This window comes from Somniosus microcephalus, chromosome 3, assembly GCF_052327205.1.
Source record: "Somniosus microcephalus isolate GS21.2 chromosome 3, FLI_Smic_1.0, whole genome shotgun sequence".
NCBI lineage: Eukaryota > Metazoa > Chordata > Chondrichthyes > Squaliformes > Somniosidae > Somniosus > Somniosus microcephalus.
The window spans coordinates 43,606,060-43,630,100 of NC_140989.1; the positions used below are offsets into that span (position 1 = coordinate 43,606,060).

At 46.2% G+C, this 24,041-nt stretch overlaps 1 protein-coding gene across 2 annotated transcripts in view; it reads left to right on the forward strand.

Moving 5' to 3' along the window:
* The window catches only part of fmn2b (formin 2b), a 583,001-nt gene that overhangs the window by 35,426 nt on the left and 523,534 nt on the right, over positions 1–24,041 (forward strand). For both annotated transcript variants that reach the window (XM_085980275.1, XM_085980276.1), the window contains exon 2: positions 805–2,784. In XM_085980275.1, coding sequence (XP_085836401.1) covers positions 858–2,784 — 1,927 coding nt within the window. In that variant the 5' untranslated portion in view covers positions 805–857. The remainder of the gene's footprint in view (positions 1–804; positions 2,785–24,041) is intronic.

A 24,041-nucleotide genomic window follows, 5' to 3' on the forward strand; every position in this document is an offset into this window, starting at 1 on the left:
TCTGTTCTACAGTTATCTGATTCAGTCAGTCAGAAGAAGAGCCTGAAGCAGTATTCCCAAGATCTATTGTTGACTCATTCGCTGTTCCCTTTTCTTCCCTGCCCCCTTCCTCCACCCCCCACCCCCCCCCCCCCCCCCCAGCTCTCTCAATGACTAGTGTTATTTATGCACATATATACACAGGTGCATGTCATTGCTTATCTTGTACGCAAGAGGTCTGTATCTGTAACTGCTTTAACCGAGCAATCCACCTTGCCTCAGCAATGGATCTTGAACTGAAAGCTTCTATATTCTGACTTATTCCTACAATGTAAAGCATGCAGCTGCTTTTAGAAATGTAATACCCACTTTTAAATGTGAAAGCATGCTTTATCTTGTAGGAGCGATCCTGTGCTTAAAATCAAGTGAATTTGTTATTTGCAGTTAATTTCTACTAGGAAAGTCTTTGTGTTGTCAAGCACCAGTTGGAAATGTACAGCCTCAGCAAAGCTTAAAACGTTTGCTTAATGTTGGCTTTTGGTGTCATCTGGTGCAAGCAAAAAGGATGAGCACCAATCAGTCTTTCACCAAGACAGACCAGGATGCTTCTAATCCATTGATTTTGTTTTTTTGTGGAGGGGAGTCACGGCAGTCTGTTTTGATCTCCCTAGGGATCCTGTATCCTTGTGGGCTATAATCTGTTTCTATGGGAACAGAAACTACAGATGCATTACATTTTTATCTTTTCTATTTTTAAACTAATTCTGCAGTGTGTAATTAATCCTTTTTTAACCCCCCTCACTTTCTTTCTTTTCTTCCTTCCAGGAGAACAATTGCAGTGTTTCAAAGCTTCAGTCGTGTGCTTCTGACCTCATCTGATGGATTTTCTCCTCTTTAAAAGAAATGCCGACTCCGCTATGAAAGCCATTCACACAATTGAGAGACTGACCGATAACATCACCGAGAAGTGCTTTATCCCTTGTGTGGAGAAGGCTGCCGGGCTGCTTGCTCACAGCCCATGCAAAAGCACAGACCGTACTGAGCATGTCCCAGAGGAGGGGACCACATTATGCAAAAAGACTGCAACAGCAGATGGGAGAATCTCCGGCACCGAGCGAGCGTTTGTTTTCTCTGCTTCTCCGGGAGGTGCCACTACGACAGCTGGCTTAGCTAACGGCTCGGCGCCGGCGGACCGGACCCGAGAGGCTGAGCATGGCTTGAAGGGGAAGAGCTTTTGGCCATTCGGTAGCATGGGGAACCAGGACGGGAAGCTGAAAAAGGCTGGAGGCGACGGGCAGGAATGCGTGGAGGACGCTAGGCCCAAGGATGCTGATGGCACAAAGAAAGGGTCGGGAGGTAAGAAAACGCACGCAAAACACGGCAAGGGAAGTGACGGCAGCAGACGGAAAAAATCCGAGTCTTCTCGATCGGTGTTCTCCATTAGGAAGAGAAAACCGCTGTCACGGGGTAAGAATGGCACTGGTGGATCCAAGGATGATGTATTGGAAAATCTGGCCCCGCACACTGAAGAATTAGACAGCATCCATTCGGTTACAAAGACTCCCGATATAAGCATTTCTGCTGATGAAGGGGGCCTATCGGACACTGAAGCTGAGCATTTAGACATCACCAACGACAGCCTTCCAGCTGCTTCGGAGCTCCAGGACGGACAAAGGGTTAGCTCTGGCTCGGATACAGATATTTACAGCTTTCATTCAGCCACAGAACATGAGGACTTGCTCTCTGATATTCAGCATGCCATTAAGCTGCAGCAGGGGTCAATTAGCGCAGCTGCTGAGAAACGGCAAACATGGGAGAAAGAAACTGAAAGTAGCCTCCTACAAACTGAGCAATTTGTAGCCCTGGCAGGCATTGCCAACAAAGAAAACGTTCCAGATGTGGAGCATGTCTCCTCAAAGGCCGACAAGGTAGGCAGTCTTGCCTCTCTCTCGAACCTTCCTGAGCAGGACGAGACGGAGACTAAAGCTGAGGAATCCTACAGCACTTTAGCTAAATGTAATGGATTTAATGAAAATGCAGAGCATCTAAAGGCTGCAGTAAACGAGAGGCAGGTTTCCATAGAAACCGCTGCCGACCACAGCCCAAAGGTGGGCAATGGCCCTGTGAGTGATGTTGCATTCGCACAAAATGGATTTGACTTCTCCGCAAATGTCTGTCGAACTCCTGAAAAGGTCAGCCTTTGTGATCAAGCCAATTTAACTTGCAATGATGCTGATCAAAGCTGCCTTGGAGAGAACGATGGTGACTACAGTGCTGAAAATATGCTGGCATATAGCCACACCGGGTATGATTCAGATGTGTTTTTTGATGGAACTGGCTCTGCAGTTAAAAATAGTGCCCAATGTGTTAATGGACGGAAGCCAGAAACTTCTGCAAGCACGCTCCGATCGTACAGGCCGTTCCCTGTTGCCGCATCAACGGTGGTCAGGCCGTATCCTCCAGTTAGTGCCATCTTTGTTAGAACCACGACCAGGCAGCTGAGCTCTCCAAGTAACTCCCCCTCCGTTTCGCCGTCGCAGAGCCCTCTGTTTCAGAGGAGGCGACATACAGTTGACCAGAAACGGGGCAAAGAACAAACCAGACAGCAGAGATTCTCCAGTGGGAAGGGTGCGCTCAGTCGATCAGCTGACTGGACAGAGGAGTTGAAACGGCCAAAGAGAGGCGGTATAAAGAAGGCAGGGTCTGTGGATAATTTGCAACATTCGGGATTTCCAGAAATTCTACCTCTGGGGCCCCCAAAAAGAGCTTCGTTATCTGACGTCATCTACCCCGAGATCTTCACTGGTGAGTGTGGTCTTACTTGGGTTTTAACTATTGCAGAGGTTCCACTGTCCCTTAAGTTGTCCTGTACGGAGTTAGTCGGTCTGTAAACTAAAATTGGTTTAGAAAATCCACCAGCCGTGCATTGAAAATGACTGAAATGTAGATAGTGGTCGCAGGGATGGAAAGTTGGAGTATTTGCTGTTTGACTGGGCAAGAGGTGCTTGGAGATGGGCTAACCCCACAGTGAGTTCAGTTGTATGGCTGGTTCAGTTAACACACAGCACTGTGGATTAGATCAGGCTGCACCATTAAAAAGAAAGACTTGCATTTATATGGCGCCTTTCATGACCACTGGACATCCCAAAGCACTTTACAGCCAATTAAGCACTTTTAGAAGTGTGGTCACTGTTGTAATGTAGGAAACTCAGCCAATTTTCGCACAGCAAGCTCCCACATACAGCAATGAGATAATGGCCAGATAATCTGTTTTCAGATGTTGATCGAGACATAAATATTGGATAGGACACCAGGGATAACTCCCCTGCTCCTCTTCAAAATAGGGTCATGGAATTTTTACATCCACCTGAGAGCAGACGGGGACTCAGTTTAACGTCTCATCCGAAAGACAGTGCAGCGCTCGGAGTACTGCTCTGGAGCGTAGGCCTAGTTTTATGTGCTCAAGTCTCTGGGGTGGGACTTAAACTCACAACCTTCCCTCTCCGAGGTGAGAGTGCTACCCACTGAGCTAGAGCCGGCATTCTGAATCTAATATGATGGTCAACATTATTTACATTGCAATTCTGCTCTGAACCCTCGTATTCATCAGCATTTGCAACTGGACAGGAACACTACCAAGCAGGGAAGGGCAACATTTCAGGACATAGTTTCAGAATAAAGGGTCGCCCTTTTAGAGCTGAGATGAGGAGGCATTTCTTCGGAGGGTCGTAAATCTGTGAAATTCTCTGCCCCAGAGAGCCGTGGAGGCTGGGTCATTAAATACATTTAAGGTGGAGATAGACAGATTTTTGCAAGATAAGGGAGTGAAAGGTTATGGGGAGCAGGCAGGGAAGTGGCTTTGATCTTATTGAATGGCGGAGCAGGCTCGAGGGGCCAAGTGGCCTATTCCTGCTCTATTATGTTATGTTCTAACATCAGGTATTCAAATCTGACTTTTGGCTGCTTAAGTTTAAACGTGAATCTGAAATATTGTAGCAGTAATTTTAGGGTTAACCATTTGGTGACTGGTCAGGATTAAAAACGCAGCCTGGTTTATCATAGAAATTTACAGCACAGAAGGAGGCCATTCGGCCCATCTTGTCCATGCCAGCCGACAGAGCTATCCACCCTAATCCCACTTTCCAGCTCTTGGTCTGTAGCCTTGTAGGTTACGGCACTTCAAGCGCATATCCAAGTACTTTTTAAATGTGACAAGGGTCTCTGCCTCTACCACCCTTTCAGGCAGTGAGTTCCAGAACCCCACCACCCTCTGGGTGAAAACATTTCTCCTCAAATCCCCTCCAAACCTCTGACCAATTGCTTTAAATCTATTCCCCCTGGTTATTGACCCTTCTGCTACGAGAAATAGGTCCTTCCTATCCACTCTATCTAGGCCCCTCATAACTTTATACACCTCAATTAGGTCTCCCCTCAGCCTCCTCTGTTCCAAAGAAAACCCCAGCCTATCCAATCTTTCCTCATAGCTAAAATTCCCCAGCCCAGGCAACATATTTGTAAATCTCCTCTGCACCCCCTCTAGTGCAATCACATACTTCCTGTAATGTGGTGACCAGAACTGCACGCAGTATTCTAGCTGTGGCCTAACTAGTGTTTAATACAGTTCAAGCAGAACCTCTCTGCTCTTATATTCTATACCTCAGCTAATAAAGACAAGTATCCTGTATGGCTTCTTAACCACCTTATCTACCTGTCCTGCTACCTTCGGGATCTGTGGACATGCACTCCAAGGTCCCTCTGATCTTCTGCACTTCTCAGTGTCCTACCATTTATTGTGTATTCCCTTGCCATGTTAGCCCTCCCTAAATGCATTACCTCACACTTCTCCAGATTGAATTCTATTTGCCACTGTTCTGCCCACCTGACCAGTCCATTGATCTCTTCCCGCAGTCTGTAGCTTTCTTCTTCATTATCAACCACAGCCAATTTTTGTATCATCTGCAAACTTCTTAATCATACTTCCTACATTCAAGTCCAAATCATTGATATATACCACAAAAAGCAAAGGACCCAGTACTGAGCCCTGCGGAACCCCACTGGAAATCACCTTCCAGTCACACAAACGCCCTTCGACCATTACTCTGTTTCCTGCCTCTGAGCCAATTTTGGATCCAACTTGCCACTTTGCCTTGGATCCCATGGGCTTTTACTTTTGTGACCAGTCTGCCATGCAGGACCTTGTCAAAAGCCTTGCTAAAATCCATATCCTGTAGACTACATCAAACGCACTACTCTCATCGTCCCTCCTTGTTACCTCCTCAAAAAATTCAATCAAGTTAGTCAGACATGACCTTCCCTTAACAAATCCACACTGACTGTCCCTGATTAATCCTTGTCTTTCTAAATGAAGATTTATCCTGTCCCTCAGAATTTTTTCCAATAATTTTCCCACCGCCAAGGTTAGGCTGACTGGCCTGTAATTACTCAGTCTATCCCTTTTTCTCCCTTTTTAAACAAGGGTACCACGTCAGCAGTCCTCTGGCACCACACCTGTAGCCAGAGAGGATTGGAAAATTATGGATGAAGTTTTTGCACGCACATTCAAAAACTGGGAATCATTGCTTAACTTTAGAATTTGATTTCCAACTAGACTTGGAGGTGGGATTTACATTTAAATGTAGTTAAGTTTGCATCAATATTGTAACCGTTTGGCTTGGAAGCCAGGGTGCTCACTCAACAAAATGGAGTTTCGGATCTGCAAATATAATATCAACAAAAATTAATTTGAAGTGTCCTGTTGCTACATTAGCTCTTTTATAGGCTATATGTGATCCATTTGTAAATTAAATTTGTTCAGCCAATGAAGTATTGACTGTTGAAGGCTGTTTGAACTCCACTAAAGATGCCTTGTCATGATGGATTGCAATGAATGTAATCAGTAAGGCTACTGATTTACAGTTTTCACAGAAGAATGAATTAAATTACAGAATGTGGGTCCCAAAATATCGGTAAAAACCCCAGCATATCATGGAACAAAAAAGTAGAATTTAACTTATTCAGTCACTATAAACCCATCATGGGGGTTTAAAATGGATTTGGTTTGGAAATGAAGGGGATGATTTTTGCCAATGGGGGTGCGCTGGAGGCGGGACTGCTGCTTGTCGGGTTTTAGTCCCGCCTCCATCGACTTGTGGCCGACCCGTGCTTTTTTTGACAGATGAATTGTCATCGTTTGACAGCTCTGTGAAGCTGTCAAACACTGACATTCTCTATTGTTTGAGTCCTTGTATTCAAGACTCATCAACCTATCTGCTGAGCAGAAATCCGATGGCTGTTGCATCAGAGAATGCAGCAGCCATCTGTCATCTCTGCCAGTGAGATGCGGGAGTCTCCGGTTCCCCAACTGTTGAAGCCTGCAGGAAGAAACAAAGGTAAGTAAACATTTTCTATCACTTTTCACTCACCTCTCCACTCTTGCACCCATCACTTACCTCCACAGCGCACTTTTGCACCCCTCTGACCCCTGCAGACCCACTGCTCGCCTCGGTGGCCCTGGCAGGGTTTCCCAACGTCGGGAAGCCCGCACCTCTGGTGGAAAAATGGGAATAATCCTCTTAACTGCATGTTAACTACCTGTTAAGTGGCTGTAATCCCCTTCCCGCCTCGGAGACGGGATCTGGCGTGGGTCAGCTACCCACCTCCTTGGAAGATGGCATGGAGGCAGGATGGGTGCCTGCCCCCAGATTCTGCCATTTTCTCTGCAGTCCCGCCTCCCCAGGGCTGGCAAAATCATCCCCGAAAGTATTGAGATTAAAAGCTTAAATTTGGCGCTAGATTTTTCTGAAGAATCATATGATAAACATTGAGTTGTAGAAGAATTTTCACCCTGGAGTCAATCTAGAACCCAGAATATGAGTAAATGCTGTTTGAGCTTTCATTTCATACATGCATCAAGGGCTCAAGCCAAGTTTTACAGGTTTTCTCATTTGTTTACGAGTTAGCAAAGTTGGAGTCTTGTCGGGAAGCTTGGGTCACATGAGGGAGTGATAGTCTCTGGTGCTGGATGGAGGAGGCTCCTGGTATCTGTGGGAGGACAGGAGTTGTGTGGTGGGCAAGGATCTGACCATTCACAGGCTGGGCATGGGGCTTTGGGTGAGGGGGCCTGCAGAAAGTGGGTGTGTAACTCCTGGTGTGTTCTTGGCACACAGCCTAGACTTGGGGGCTACTTGCTCTGCCTGGCAGACGTTCCACAGGTAGATTGCCCAGGTTTGTTGTGACGGATGCTGAGTTGTGACAAAAAATTGTGGGACCCACTCTTTGGAACCAAATCTGGACGAGACTGCGAGTGGCAGGGGCTCTTTGCCATGCCAACGAGGAACAAATGACTCCGAAACTTCCCAAAGTATTTCACGCACAATGAATTTGTTTTGAAGTGAGGTTATGTGGGTAAATACAGCAACTATTTTACACAAAGGTCCCACAAACCGGAATGAGATTGACCAATTTGTTTTCTCTGGTGACAGTTGAGGCAGAAATGTTGTGCCAGAACACAAGGACAGCTCCCTGCTTCTCATTGAAAAGATTCCATGGCAGTACATGATTCACCAGAGCAGGGAGGCAAGGCCCTTGGTTTAACATCTCATCCAACGGAGGCACCCCTGACGATGTGGCGCAATCACTGCACTGAAGTGTCAGCCTAGGTTCTGGTGGGGCTTCGACCCCACAGCCTTCTGACTTTGACATGCGGATACTACCAAGTAAGCTAAGATGCCACGTGGTGGGTCTAAAAGTATGATGAGACTAGTCACCGCTTTGGTGGTCTGTAGAACCTAAAGGCAGGTGTAGGGTCATCATGTGCGCTGGAGCAGGACCCTACAGCCACCCTTTTGTCGGCTCCCGTTTGGGGATTGGTGGAATTGAGTTTGCGCAGTCAGCGTGGGCAATGGAGTGTTTTGAATTGGTCACTCTGCCCCCACTGCTGTTGGTGGTCATGCGAATCGGCCTCGGTGCGTCCTTGCATTGCTGCCTTGGGAGTGAGGGATCCAATTCCTCTGATTTCAGTATCATCCGATGACCTGAAGGATGATTTTTGCATCGAGGCATATGAGATAAGCCATGGGATTTTGATGGGTGGGGCGAGTGGGGGGGGGGGGTGTGGGGGTGGTGAGGGGTGGTTTATAGAGGAGGTGGCAAGGAATCTGCATTTTGACCAGTTCTAGTAAGGCTTGTTTGCCTATGGAATTCTGCAGCATGAACTTTAAACCCAGTGCAGTGTTGGATCTGTGTGCAGCAAAAGCAATCCTCTGGGAAATGTCGAGCTTGTCAGCTGCTGAAAGGACACAATTTGGTCCTTGTCGATCAGCTCGGCGATTCTGGTGCTGCTTATCTCCTACCAACGCCTGAAGCTCTTTGTGGTGAGAACCTCTGGAAGGTTGCAGCTGTGTTATTGGACTAACTCGTCCTCTGTGTAATCATAGAAATGTACAGCACAGATGGAGGCCATTCAGCCCATCCTGTCTGCTGGCCAAAATCCCATTTTCTAGCTCTTGGTCTGTAGTGCTATAGGTTACAGCACTTCAAGTGCATATCCAAGTACTTTTATATTAAAAAAAAAATTTTTTTTAAATGTGTTGAGGGTTTCTGCCTCTACCACCCTTTCAGGCAGTGAGTTCCAGACCCCACCACCTTGGGTGAAAAAAGTTCTCCTCAACTCTCCTCTAATCCTTCTACCCTTATTTTAAATCTATGCCCCCTGGTTATTGACCTCTCTGCTAAGGGAGATAGTGAATAGGAAGGACCTATCTAGGCCCCTCATAATTTTATATACGTCAATTAAGTCTCCCCTCAGCCTCATCTGTTCCAAAGAAAAGTAACCCCAGCCTATCCAAACTTTCCTCATAGCTAAAATTCTCCAGTCCTGGCAACATCCTCATAAATCTCCTCTGCACCCTCTCTGTAGCAGTCGCATCCTTCCTGTAATGTGGTGACCAAAACTGTACGCAGTACTCTCACTGTGGCTTAACTAGTCTTTTATACAGTTCAAGCATAACCTCTCTGCTCTTTTATATTCTACACCTCTGCTAAAAAGGAAATGATCCCATATGCCTTCTTATCCACCTTGTCTACCTGTCCTACCTTCAGGGATCTGTGGACATGCACTCCAAGGGCCCTCTGATCCTCTGCACTTCTCAGTATCCTACCATTTATTGTGTATTCCCTTGCCTTGTTAGCCCTCTCCAAATGCATTACCTCACACTTCTCTGGCTTGAATTCCATTTGCCACTTTTCTGCCACCTGACCAGTCCATTGATATCTTCCTGAAATCTACAGCTTTCATCCTCACCATCAACCACAAGGCCAATTTTTGTATCATCTGAAATCCTCTTAAATCATGCCCCCTATATTGAAGTCTAAATCATTGATATATACCACAAAAAGCAAGGGACCCTGTACTGATCCCTGCAGAACCCCACTGGAAACAGCCTTATAGTCACACAAATACCTGTCGACCATTACCCTTTGCTTCCTGCCACTGAGCCAATTTTGGATACAACTTGTAATGAGTGTCCCTCCAGGCTGTCGGGGCCTGTAATGCTTTTGGGTGATTCCAGGCTGTGACTGATCTTTTCCGGGGGGTCTGTGGAGAATTTTGTGCATTGGGTTTGGTTAGTCAGTCTTGGCTCCATTCCCAGCGAGAGATTTTGAAAGGAAAGCCTCATTTCAGGCCGTGCTCACCTGCTCTTGGTGTTTTGCCCACTGTAGCTGCTCCGCCCCTTAGAAGTGTCAGAGGTTTGAGGGGCTCAGCATGCCTTCCCTCTTGGGAAGCTGCACTCCTCATAGGTATATCTTTGGCCATCTCCCTGCACAAAGAACTGGTTATGTGCTTGTTAAGGTCATAATACAGCTGTGCCAGGATTTGGATTGGATGCAATGGATTAAAAAGACATGGACGTGTGTTTATCTTTATAGTGCTTGTTCTCCCTTGTAGTGAGATGGGAAGAATGGCCTGGATAGATGCTGGACTGGAGGGGAGGACAATTTTGTTTTCCTCCTTCAATGGGCTGGGAATTTGAACATCAGTTCCCTTGGGTATTTGAAGCCAATCTCTGTCTGGGACAATGGCTAGACTCCAGATTTTTCAGGGTGGTTGGGCCATAGATTTTGCTTTGAAGTTGTTGAGTTTATAGCCTGAGAGGCCACTGAAGTCTGACGGGCTAGAAGATACTGGTGAGCAAAGTAGTGGAGTTGATGATCTAAAGCAGAATGCCATATGCGCAATGATATTCTGTGCTCTATCCCATGTCTGTCAAAGTTCATTTGTATGGCTGTGGGTAGGGGCTTTATGAACAGGAAGGATGATGGAAGGTGGACCTGCCTTGCCCCTTGTTTGAGTGAGCTGTTTATGCACATTGAGGAGAGCAAAGCAGTGGATTTTGACCAGAGTATCTGATTCTCTACCCTAAAGGCCATTTACTGAAACACTGTGTTCAGTCACATTACCAGGGTGGATGTGTTTGTGCTGATGCGGTAATCTGCCACAAACATCATCTGGCTTAACCGGGGTTGACTAATGAATCCAGCCTGGAAGCCAGGTTTTTGGCAGTGTTTTCTTACAGCTCAAGGTTAATATGGGGACTCTACATTGCATAGACTTTGGTGTCATTACCTTTTGTGAATTAGTGATTGTGGCAGAGATTTGATCTATTTTAGAATTCTGGTCGTTGCCACGATAAATATTCATGACTTCTTTAGTGCTTGAGTGAATATTTTTAGAATGCCATTCAAAGTATGAATGTAATGTCTAAAATGACAGAAACTCTGTGAAGCTTCATTTAAATATGAATGTCACTATCCTTCACTGTTAAGTAAGCCATCAACATTGAAGGAATGAAAAGTGAGATTTCAATAATCTAAAGATAAGCTCACAACAACATTGAAGTACATGGAACTATACTCCGAATAGGAAATTAGGGAGGAGAATGTTGGGGCTTCCCTGATAGCTAAATTTATCCAGTGACTATCTGGGTAATGTGGATGAGGAAAATTTCTAGGCTCGATCCCTAGTCTAGACTGAATTAGTTAACCTCGACTGGGATGGCAGTTGGAGCACTACAATGATCACAGTGCTTCTGGGTTCGAGAGAGGAAAGCTTGCTATGGTCCCTGTGGGGGCGTGCATACAAGTGGTCTGAATTGGGCTTGACCTTGCTTGCCCACTGCAAGAAAGTAGCCTGTCGACATTTATTGTCCAGGCTTGCAAGTGCATAATGGCTACTTGGGTGATTGGTAGCACGGGAGCCAGCAAGTAGGTACAACCCTCAGGAGAGAGTATTGGCCCAGAAACTCGGGTCGGGGGCTTCCCGCGGGTGCAAGCCCCTGACCTGCACTTAGCTAGCGCGCCGGCCGTTGAGCTGTGGGCCTGCGTGGGATTCTGATCCTGGGCCTGCTCCAACTGCACAGTGCTTGCGTATCCCACGGACGCTGTTAGTTCGATGCATCCCCTGGGATCATGTGGGCCATGGAGAGCCAATGGTAGCAGGGAATGCTTCAGTCATAAGTTTGACAGGAAGAGCTGTCAAACCTATAAATACTACAAGCCCCAAAAAATCTCACAAACCTCACATTAAAAAAAAAATCATTTTTTAACAAACTATAAATTACATGAAATAACTATTTTAAACAATTTAAATTTTTGAGAGAATTAATTACATTTTCTAACGGGGCTAAAAATAAACTTACCTTTAAAGTATTTAAAAATAATAAACCTGTGGAAAAAATGTTTTAATTTTAATTAATTCACCACTTACCTTATTAAAAGCAGGCCTTACACCTGCTTTTTAAAAGTGTAACTCCTGGAGACTTACCCTCTCGGAGAACACTGCCAAAAAAAACCCCCCAAAAAAACGTAAGGTCGATGTGCACGCGCTGCCTCTCCGGCGCACACGTTCGACCTCTGAACCCCTTCTTTCAGGGGAACGGAAGTGCCGGTTTCCCACGCAGTGCATGCATGAAACCGGCACTTTCGTTGGGCCTACGCGTGAGTACCCCGTGCGAACTCGCGCATTGGGACCCGAATTTCTAGGCCAATGTCAGACAAAAGCTGAGGGGCTGGTGACGCACCAAAAATAGACCACATTTTGTTCAAGTTCTAAGCCACATTTTTAAAGCCGAATGCAGTCTCATTCAAATTAATGAGGTTTGACAGTCCCTGTCATGAGTATCAAATGATTTTGCTGATCTAAACCTTTCTTGCCATTCTTGTCTTGAGTTATTAGTCATAAAGCTGTTATTTTGTTCTCAAGGTAAGGGATAACACTTTTTTTCCATGGAGTTTGAAAAGGCACGTATACCAGACCAGAACTGACTTCATTTTGAAACCGTTAATGTTGGTGCAAATCTAAAACTAACATGATATTACATAAGAACATAACATAAGAAATAGGAGCAGGAGTAGGCCAATCGGCCCCTCGAGCCTGCTCCGCCATTCAATAAGATCATGGCTGATCTGATCCTAACCGCCAATCTACTATAACAGAACCATCTCCTGAATCTAACAGAATTAGACACACGAAATAGGAGCAGGATCAGGCTACACGGCCCCTGGGCCCGCTGTGCTACCCACAGGGCCATGACCGATCCAAACCTGGACTCATGTCCAAATTCCTGCCCGCTCCCCGTAACCCTTAATTCCCTTTACTTCTAGGAAACTGTCTATTTCTGTTTTAAATTTATGTAATGTAGCTTCTACAGCTTTTTGGGGCAGCATATTCCATGGACCTACCACCCTTCTGAGTGAAGTAGTTCCTCCTCATCTCAGTTTTGAAAGAGCAGCCCCTTATTCTAAGACTATGCCTTCTAATTTCACCCATCATCGGGAACATCTTCCCCGCATCCACCCGATCCAACCCCTTCACAATCTTATATGTTTCAATAAGATCGCCTCTCATTCTTCTGAACTCCAATGAGTAGAGTCCCAATCTACTCGACCTCTCCTCATATGTCCATCCCCTCATCCCCGGGATTAACCGAGTGAACCACCTTTGTACTGACTCGAGAGCAAGTATGTCTTTTCTTAAGTATGGACACCAAAACTGTATGCAGTATTCCAGGTGCGGTCTCACCAATACCTTGTACAACTGAAGCAATACCTCCCTATTTTTATATTCTATCCCCCTAGCAATGAAAGCCAACATTCCATTGGCCTTCTTAATCACTTGCTGCACCTGCATACTAACCTTTTGAGTTTCGTGCACCAGGACCCCCAGATCCCTTTGTACTTCAGTACTTTCCAGTTTCTTGCCATTAAGATAATAACTTGCTCTACGATTTTTCCTGCCAAAGTGCATAACCTCACACTTTCCAGTATTGTATTCCACCTGCCAAATCTCTACCCACTTACTTAGCCTGTCTATGTTCCCTTGCAGGTTTTTTATGCCCTCCTCACTCACTACTTTCCCGCCCATCTTAGTATCATCTGCAAACTTTGATATGTTACACTCGGTCCCCTCCTCCAAATCGTTAATATAGATTGTAAAGAGTTGGGGACCCAGCACTGACCCCTGCGGAAGACCACTAGTTACTGATTGCCAGTCTGAGAATGAACCATTTATCCCAACTCTCTGCCTTCTGTTAGATAGCCAATCCTCTATCCATGCCAGAATATTACCCCCAATCCCGTGATTTTTTATCTTAAGCAATAATCTTTTGTGTGGCACCTTGTCAAATGCCTTTTGGAAGCCTAAATACACTACGTCCACTGGTTCGCCTTTATCCACCCTATGTTACTTCCTCAAAGAACTCCAGCAAATTTGTCAAACATGACTTCCCCTTCATAAAACCATGCTGACTTTGTCCTATTAAATTATGTTTATCCAAATGTCCTGTTACTGTCTCCTTAATAATGGACTCCAAAATTTTACCTACCACAGATGTTAGGCTAACTGGTCTATATTTTCCAGCCTTCTGTCTACTGCCCTTTTTTAAATAAGGGTGTTACATTAGCAGTTTTCCAGTCTGCCGGGACCTTTGCTGAGTCCAGGGAGTTTTGGAAAATTATTACCAATGCATCCACAATCCCTACCGCCACTTCCCTCAAGACCCTAGGATGTAAGCCATCAGGTCCAGGTGATTTATCTGCCTTGAGTCCCATTATTTTACCGAGTACCACTTCCTTAGTGATTTTGATCCTGTTTAGCTCCTCCTCCTCCCTCTTTTCCCCCCCCCCCCCCCCCCAAATAGCCCCCTGTTTCCAATCCGCATCAGCATTTTGTAGTAAGTTATCAAGGATTGTGTGTGTGTGAAAGAAACATTAAAAAATATAGTCCCGTGTGACCCTCTCCTGCAACCGTATATGTGTGGGGAGACCTTTTTTATATTTTATCTACCTTTTTAACAAAACAAATGATAGACATGCCTTGTTGGCTGAGTCGCTGTAAGACCAAGTAAGGTTTAAACCTTGATCTCCGCTGAACTAGTTGATTTCAGTTGGGGTGTTAACAGTTGGCCTCAGCACTCTGAGGTGAATGATGGTTAAAATTGACTAGGTTCACCTCCTTGTTACACTCAAGTTATCTTTGCTGAAAGTGCAATTGTGTGGGCTTCAGGTGCAATCATGTTTGGTTGTGATGCCCCATTTGAATTAAAGTTTGCCAACATTCAACATCCAAAACTTGAACATAAATAATGGGCACTTGGATGAGGCACTGGAGGCTAGCCAATGTCCATGGGACCATATGCCAGCAAGAAAAGATTTAAAAAAAAGACTGACTTGTTGGAAAGCTTACAATATGTATCTTATACTCAAACACTGAAGAATCATGAGATTTTTTCATTCTCCTCCTTTAGTGAAGGCACTGGATCATGCTAAAGTACTGTTACAGGAGTGCGAGCAGCCTGTGGTCCCTCGCTCAACTTGCTTTTCTTGTGTAAAAGTGACAACAGTGAATATTCATCAAAGGCATTCACTGGCATCCACAGATTTATGTCTTCCAGTGAGGCTCATTGTATCATGATCAGGAGCTGGAGTCCTGGTGGTGATTCACTCTCCGTACTTGTTGGTTCTGTAATACCCCAGTACATCTTCCTTAAATTGCAAGGTACAGAGGATGCATGTTTTGCTGAGGAGGGGGGAAAGAAAAGCCCTGAATAAAGTAATACTTAAAGAAATTAGCCTGTATTTGGAGTCTCCTCTCGAACATGGAGGCTTGTGTTCGAATATGTTTTCACGGCTTGTAGAACAGGAAATGTAAAAGGTTGTATACATGCTAGTTTTTTTTCATCTGCTGAATGACTAGCTGTTTATACTAATGTTATTGTAAAAGAGCCATTGCATTACCAGAGAGCACCCTAAAATTATGGCATTGCTCCAAGTTGCTTATATATATTTGATTTTAGCAAAAATGATTTTGATTATTGTAGCAAAGTTTGAGGTTGATGCAATGTTATCATGGAAAGATTGATTCTGTTGTGAAAATACTGCTATGGAGTGAATGGACTTCAAATGGAAACTGCAATGGGCAGTACAGACCAAATTCAGCAAGAAGGAATGAATCAGTAAACATGGACTTGGAAGCAATCGCATCCCAAAGTTCATTATTTTAATAGAATTTCAACAAATGCATGCTTCCAGGTGTTGGAGGAAGCACTACTACATAACATAAGAAATAGGAGCAGGAGAAGGCCAATCGGCCCCTCGCGCCTACTCCACCATTCAATAAGATCATGGCTGATCTGATCCTAACCTCAAATCTACTATCACTCTACATCCCACCCAAACCCATGTGATCGCCTGGGAGAGGCGAAAAACCAGATAACAAACCCAATGGCCAATTTGGGAGAAAAAATCTGGGAAATTCCTCTCCGACACATCTAGGCGATCGAAACTCGTCCAGGAGATCACTCTGTCCCTATATTTTCTACAGTACTTACCTTCTGTAAAAGGTGATCTCCACCCCAGCCAGGAACAGGAATAGAACCATCTCCTGAAATCTAACACATAAGTAGAACACAAGTAGTAGGAGCAGGACCAGGCTACACGACCCCTGGGCCCGCTCCGCTACCCACAGGGCCATGACCGTTCCGAACCTAGACTCATGTCCAAGTTCCTGCCCACTCCCCGTAACCCCTAATTCCCTTTACTTCTAAGAAACTGTCTATTTCTGTTTTTAAATTTATTTAATGATGTAGCTTCCACAGCTTTCTGGGGCAGCAAATTCCACAGACCTACTACCCTCTGAGTGAAGAAGTTTCTCCTCACCTCAGTTTTGAAAGAGCAGCCCCCTATTCTGAGATTATGCCCTCGAGTTCTAGTTTCACCCATCATTGGGAACTTCCTCACCGCATCCACCCGATCAAGCCCCTTCACAATCTTATGTTTTAATAAGATCGCCTCTCATTCTTCTGAACTCCAATGAGTAGAGTCCCAGTCTACTCAACCTCTCCTCATATGTCCATCCCCTCATCCCTGGGATTAACCGAGTGAACCTTCTTTGTACTGACTCGAGAGCAAGTATGTCTTTTCTTAAGTATGGACACCAAAACTGTATGCAGTATTCCAGGTGTGGTCTCACCAATACCTTGTACAACTGCAACAGTACCTCCCTGTTTTTATATTCTATCCCCCTAGCAATAAAAGCCAACATTTCATTGGCCTTGATCACTTGCTGCACCTGCATACTAACTTTGAGTTTCGTGCACCAGGACCCCCAGATCCCTTTGTACTACAGTACTTTCCAGTTTCTTGCCATTTAAGATTGATGTGCCTTCAATAACTCGAAGACAAGGAGTTTAAAGGATTCAACTAAAGGCTTTTAATCACTAAGAACATTGCAGCATTGCAGGTCTTTCCACATTGGGTTCGTCTGGTAGAAATGACTCATACAGCTCTTGAGACCTTTATATGGCAAAAGACAGGGGCGTAGCCAATACACACAATAGGACCAAAAGGGGACGGTTCACACAATACAAAGCAGGTAAAACACAGGGGCTGATGAAGGTGCACATTTAATCACATTCACCCCTTCTACAGATTTAGTCTGTCCGGGGGTGTGATAGTCCTTCCTGAACGTCGCAACAGTACCTCGGGTTCTGACCGGGAGTCCGTGGTGCCCTCCTGGGCATACCCATGTGCTGGGGGTGTTGCAGGTACTTCTGGGGGTGGTGAGGATACCTCTGGGGATGGTGGAGGTTCTTCTGGGGGTGGTGGTGATGGGTCATCGTCGCTTCCTGCCGAGGCGAGGTCCTTTATGGACACGGTGTCTTCACGCCCATCGGCGTGCTTGACGTACGCGTACTGTGGATGGTGGCACACATCCCTCGTGATAGGGCATCGGGGGATTCGTTGAGGGCCCCCGGCCTATATATTATGTCATACTCAAACGTGGAGAGTTCGATCCGCCACCTGAGAATTTTGTCGTTCTTGATCTTCCCCCTCTGTTTGTTGTTAAACATGAAGGCTACCGACTGCTGGTCGGTAAGCAGGGTGAAGCGTTTGCCAGCTAGGTAGTGCCTCCAGTGCCGCACTACCTCCACTATGGCCTGGGCCTCCTTCTCTACCGAGGAGTGCGTAGTCTCGGGCCCTTGGAGGGTTCTTGAGAAAAAGGCTACGGGCCGCCCATCCTGGTTGAGGGTGGCTGCTAAAGCGAAGTCGGACGCATCGCTTTCGACCTGGAAAGGGATGTTTTCGTCCACTGCCCGCAGCGCGGCCTTCTCAATGTCGTGTTTAATGCTGTTGAAGGCGGCGTGGGCCTCTGCCGTGAGCGGGAAGGATGTTGATTTTCAGGAGGGGACGGGCCTAGTCGGAATAATTGGGGACCCATTGGGCGTAATAGGAGAAAAACCCCAGGCACCTTTTCAGGGCCTTGGGAGTGTTTGGTAGGGGTAGCTCCCGTAGGGGGCGCAATCGGTCGGGGTCCGGACCGATTTCCCCGTTTTCCACCACGCAGCCCAGGATACAGAAGTGCGTGGTGCTAAAGACACACTTATCCTCGTTGCAGGTGAGATTGAGTCTGAGGGCGGTTTTCAGAAATCTCGCGAGGTTCGAGTCGTGGTCTTGCTGGTCGTGGCCGCAGATGGTGACGTTGTCTAGGTATGGGTAGGTGGCTGTTAACTGGTTCTCATCGACCATGCGGTCCATCTCCCGCTGGAAGACCGAGACCCCGTTCATTACCCCAAAGGGGACTCTGAGGAAGTGGTAGAGGCGTCCGTTCGCCTCGAAGGCGGTGTATGGACGGTCCTCCGGCCTAATGGGGAGCTGGTGGTATGCCGATTTTAGGTCGATGGTGGAAAACACCCGGTATTGCGTGATTTGGTTAACGGAGGGTAGGCGTCTAGCTGGGTGTATAGATTAACCGTCTGGCTATAATCTATCACCATCCACTTCTTTTCGCTACCCTTAACAACTACTACCTGGGCGCGCCACAGGCTGGTACTGCATTCGATGATACCCTCCCGCTTGAGTCTTTCTACTTCCGACGCAATGAACCGTCTATCCTCCCAGCTGTACCACCTACTCTTGGTCGCTATGGGTCGACAGTTGGGTGCGAGGTTGGCGAACAGAGGGCGGCTTGACCTTCAGGGTAGCCAGACCGCACATTGTGAGGGGCGGCTGGGACCCACCGTAGGTAAGCGTGATACTTTGGTGGTGGCACTGGAAGTCCAGACCCAAGATCACGCTCACACAGAGATCTGGCATTATCAACAGTTTAAAATCTCTGTAATCAGTGCCTTTTACCGACAACATAACCGCGCAGAAACCTGTAATTTTTGAGGTATGAGTCTTATCAGCCATGGCGATTTTGCCCTGTGTGGGGACTATCGTTAGTGAAAGTCATTTTACCAGGCTAGGATGAATAAAGCTTTCGGTGCTCCCGCAGTCAATCAAGCATTTAACCTTGTTCCCATTTACCTCTATGTCCATCGTCGATCTAGACAACGGATGCGGCCTGGATTGATCCACTGTGATCGAGGCCACCAGTGGGTCCTGGAGGTCCGTGTAGTCGGGGCAAGATGGTGGACTCCATGAGGGTGGACAAGATGGCGTCCAAGATGGCCGCCCCCACGGCGCGCACGCGGCGGTGGTGGAGTTGGAGGCGGGGTTCCCTCTGCAGACTTTGCTGAAATGTCCTTTCTTCCCGCATTTAAAACAGGTGGTGCCCTTCGCTGGGCACAGATGCCTGGAGTGTTTGTCCTGGCCGCAGAAGTAGCATTTCGGGCCCCGATGCATCGTGGCAGTAGTGGGGCTCCTGGGTGGAGGCTGGGGCTCCGATGGTGCTGGGCTGGCCTGAGACCTGGGAGGTGAAGATGGCTTCCAAGATGGCGGCCCCCACGGCGCGCACGAGGCGGAGTGGGCCGCGTGGCCTGAGGAACAGGATTCAGAGTTCCTCTGGGCCATAGCCAGCGATCGCGCTATGCCCATAGCCTGTTTTAAGTCCAGTCCCTCCTTTTCAAACAGTTTCTGCCGAATGTAATTAGAACTGAGGCCCGCAATAAAGGAGTCTCGGATCAGCTCCTCCGTGTACACGATGGCAGACACGGCCTTACAGTTACAGTCTCTGCCCAGTACTTTTAGGCTTAGCATAAAGCCCTCTAGTGACTCTCCATGCCGCTGCGTGCGAGTAGTCAGAAGATGCCTGGCGTACACCTCGTTTATTGGCCGCACGTAGTGGGCCTTCAGAATGGTGCAGGCATCCCTGTAGCTGGTGGCATCTTGGATGAGAGGGGAGACCCGATGGCTCACCCAGTTTCGCAGGATTCCCAGTTTCATGTCTCCGGTGGCGGTTGCGGCTGCTATGGTGGTGGATGAGTTTGCAATGAAAAATTCGAAGCATTGGAACCAGTGTCCGAACTGTGTGGCTGCATCTGAGGCATAGGGGTCCAGATCCAAGCGCTCTGGTTTCAGGAGTCGCTCCATCTTGGTGTTTTAGTGATTAAAATTGATGTGCCTTCAATAACTCAGACAAGGAGTTTAAAGGATTCAACTAAAGGCTTTTAATCACTAAGAACATTGCAGCATTGCAGGTCTTTCCACATCGGGTTCGTCTGGTAGAAATGACTCATACAGCTCTTGAGACCTTTTATATGGCAAAAGACAGGGGCGTAGCCAATACACACAATAGGAACAAAAGGGGGCGGTTCACACAATACAAAGCAGGTAAAACACAGGGGCTGATGAAGGCATATATTTCATCACAAAGATAATAACTTGCTCTATGATTTTTCCTGCCAAAGTGCATAACCTCACTTTCCAGTATTGTATTCCATCTGCCAAATCTCTGCCCACTTACTTAGCCTGTCTATGTCCCTTTGCAGGTTTTTTATGTCCTCCTCTCTCACTACTTTCCTTCCCATCTTTGTATCATCTGCAAACTTTGATATGTTACACTCGGTCCCCTCCTCCAAATCGTTAATATAGATTGTGAAGAGTTGGGGACCCAGCACTGACCCCTGCGGAAGACCACTAGTTAATGATTGCCAGTCTGAGAATGAACCATTTATCCCAACTTTCTGCTTTCTGTTAGATAGCCAATCCTCCACCCATGCCAGAATATTACCCCCAATCCTGTGATTTTTTTTATTTTGAGCAATAATCTTGTGTGGCACCTTGTCAAATGCCTTTTGGAAGTCTAAATACACTGCCCACTGGTTCCCCTTTATCCACCCTGTATGTTACTTCCTCAAAGAACGCAAGCAAATTTGTCAAACATGACTTCCCCTTCATAAAACCATGCTGACTTTGTCCTATTAAATTATGTTTATCCAAATGTCCTGTTACTGTCTCCTTAATAATGGACTCTAAAATTTTACCAACCACAGATGTTAGGCTAACAGGTCTATAGTTTCCAGCCTTCTGCCTACTACCCTTTTTAAATAAGGGTGTTACATTAGCAGTTTTCCAATCTGCCGGGACCTTTGCTGAGTACAGGGTGTTTTGGAAAATTATTACCATTGCATCCACAATCCCTACCGCCACTTCCCTCAAGACCCTAGGATGTAAGCCAGCAGGTCCAGGGGATTTATCCGCCTTGAGTCCCATTATTTTACCAAGTACAGGTAGATTACCCTTTATCCGGACTTCCGAAAACCGAAACCCTCTAAAAACCGAAGGTTTTTCGGTCAGCGTAAGTCATGCGCACGACATGACCAGAGTGGCGCACGACTTACAGGCCTAGCCGGATAAGGGATAGTGTAGCATTTTTTCGCACTTCTGAAAACCGAAATCGCTCCGCGTAAGTGTACCAGCCTTTATCCGCACATCCGAAACCAGAAAACCTCAAAGCCGAAAGTGGAGCAAAGCATGACTTCTGAAAACCGAAATGCGCACGACCACGACCCCCCCACCCCATTTCGGATAAGAGATAGTGTACCAGCCTTTATCCACACATGCGAAACCAGAAAACCTCTGAAAGCCGAAAGTGGCGCAAAGCATGACCCGACGCTGCCGATGCTTGACCCACGCAGGTGTTATGCTGCTCTCTTAGATATTTGCAGCTCTCTTAGATATTTGCAGCTCTCTTAGATATTTGCAGCTCTCTTAGATATTTGCAGCTCTCTTAGATATTTGCAGCTCTCTTAGATATTTGCAGCTCTCTTAGATATTTGCAGCTCTCTTAGATATTTGCAGCTCTCTTAGATATTTGCAGCTCTCTTAGATATTTGCAGCTCTCTTAGATATTTGCAGCTCTCTTAGATATTTGCAGCTCTCTTAGATATTTGCAGCTCTCTTAGATATTTGCAGCTCTCTTAGATATTTGCAGCTCTCTTAGATATTTGCAGCTCTCTTAGATATTTGCAGCTCTTAGATATTTGCAGCTCTCTTAGATATTTGCAGCTCTCTTAGATATTTGCAGCTCTCTTAGATATTTGCAGCTCTCTTAGATATTTGCAGCTCTCTTAGATATTTGCAGCTCTCTTAGATATTTGCAGCTCTCTTAGATATTTGCAGCTCTCTTAGATATTTGCAGCTCTTAGATATTTGCAGCTCTCTTAGAAATTTGTGAAAATGCTAAAAAGAGCTGCAGATACCCCAATGGGTAACAGTGAGAAGCAGAAAAGGAAGCATCGCTCATTATCGATATTGCAGAAAGTGGAGTTATTGCAGAAGCTTGATCGTGGTGTATCTGTGCGACATCTTACTGAATATGGTGTGGGAAGTGTAAAGTCTGTGTGTTCTAGTTGTAATTAATAACACACAGGCTACAAGCTTAAAGTTCAACAGGTCTTTACCGGTTGGAGGTCAGGACTATATGAAATACAATCTTACTACACAGTGCTTATATACCGGTGGTCACCACCGGTATTACGTATACAGCAGCCAGAGAAAGTAGTACATCTCTTAAGGTGGAACAGGCTTAAGTTCTCTTAAGGTGGAACAGGTTACATACACCACAATCCTCCCTTTTTAGCTTAATAGTCATATCCCCATTTAACATAACATCATAACATATATACATATATAACTTCAGGTATAAACAGTTCAAAGGTTCAGTCTCTCAGGAGGCCTTCTGATTCGGTCTGGATAACGCCTTTCAGTAGTCTCTGATTTTTGTTGCTGAGGTGACTCTGCTTTTTGGTTTCCTATGTATTGGACATCATCATCAGGTACAGTCCCTGCCGAGCTAGATGCTTCAGGTTCATTAACGTCTTCCACAGTTGTCTCTGTCGCAACCATGGGTTCGACCCTTGCTCTTGATTCTATCAGTTGATCCGCATGATGCCTTATCACATTGTTAACAATATCTACTGTGTACGTCAGAGGTCCTTGTCTGGCCCGAATTGTTCCGGGCTGCCATTTTTCGTTTCCATAGCCCCTTGCCAACACTGGTTGTCCTACTTCGAGTGGACTTGTTATTAATATGCCGGAACTGTTTGTTTTCCAATTCCCTCCGCACATTTGGTTTTAACAAGTCCAACCTGGACCGCAACCTCCTGTTATAAAACATCATGGCAGGACTTTGGTTAGTCACTGCATGAGCGGCGTTTCGATACGCCATTAGGAAATTGTCCACCTTTTGCTGTAGCGGAATCTGGTCATCGTTCATGGCCTTTATTGTCTTTTTGAATGTTTGGACAAATCTCTCGGCCAACCCGTTTGTCACCGGATGATATGGGGCAGAGGTATAATGTTTCACCCCATTCTTCTTTTAAGAATTTTTGGGATTCTTCTACATAGATACATAGATACATAGAAGATAGGAGCAGGAGTAGGCCATTCGGCCCTTCGTGCCTGCTCCGCCATTTAATGAGATCATGGCTGATCCTTTAATTCAGTATCCCGTCCCCGCCTTCTCTCCGTAACCCTTAACCCCTTTTGCCCGTAGAAATATATCTAATTCCCTCTTAAATATATTTAATGAGCTGGCGTACACTGCCCTCTGTGGCAATGAGTTCCACAGGTTCACCACTCTCTGAGTGAAGAAATTCCCCCTCATCTCTGTCCTAAATGGTTTAGCCCTTATCCTTAAATTATGTCCTCTAGTTCTGTTCTCACCCGCCAAGGGAAACATTCCTTCTGCATCCAGTCTGTCTAGACCTGTCAGAATTTTATACACTTCTATGAGGTCCCCTCTCAATCTTCTAAACTCCAGTGTGTACATCCCTAAACTACATAGTCTCTCCTCATAGGTCATTCCCGCCATTCCTGGTATCAGCCTGGTGAATCGCCGCTGCACCCCCTCCATGGCAAGAACATCCTTCCTCAGATGAGGCGACCAAAACTGTACACAGTACTCGAGGTGTGGTCTCACCAGTGCCCTGTACAGCTGCAGCAAGGTATCCCTGTTCCTGTATTCTAACCCTTTTGCTATGAAGGCCAGCATACCGTTTGCCTTCTTGACCGCCTGTTGCACCTGCATGCTCGCCTTCAGTGACTGGTGTACAAGAACACCCAGGTCTCTCTGTACTTCCCCCTCTCCCAATCTATTGCCATTTAAATAATAATTTGCCCTCCCGTTCCTGCACCCAAGGTGGATAACTTCGCACTTGTCCACTTCTGACACGAACTGTGGTCCATTGTCCGAACAGATCTGTTCTGGCAATCCGTTCCTTGCGAATATTGTTCTTAACACCGCAATTGTCTCTTCTGAAGTAGTGGTATTCATCTTGATCACT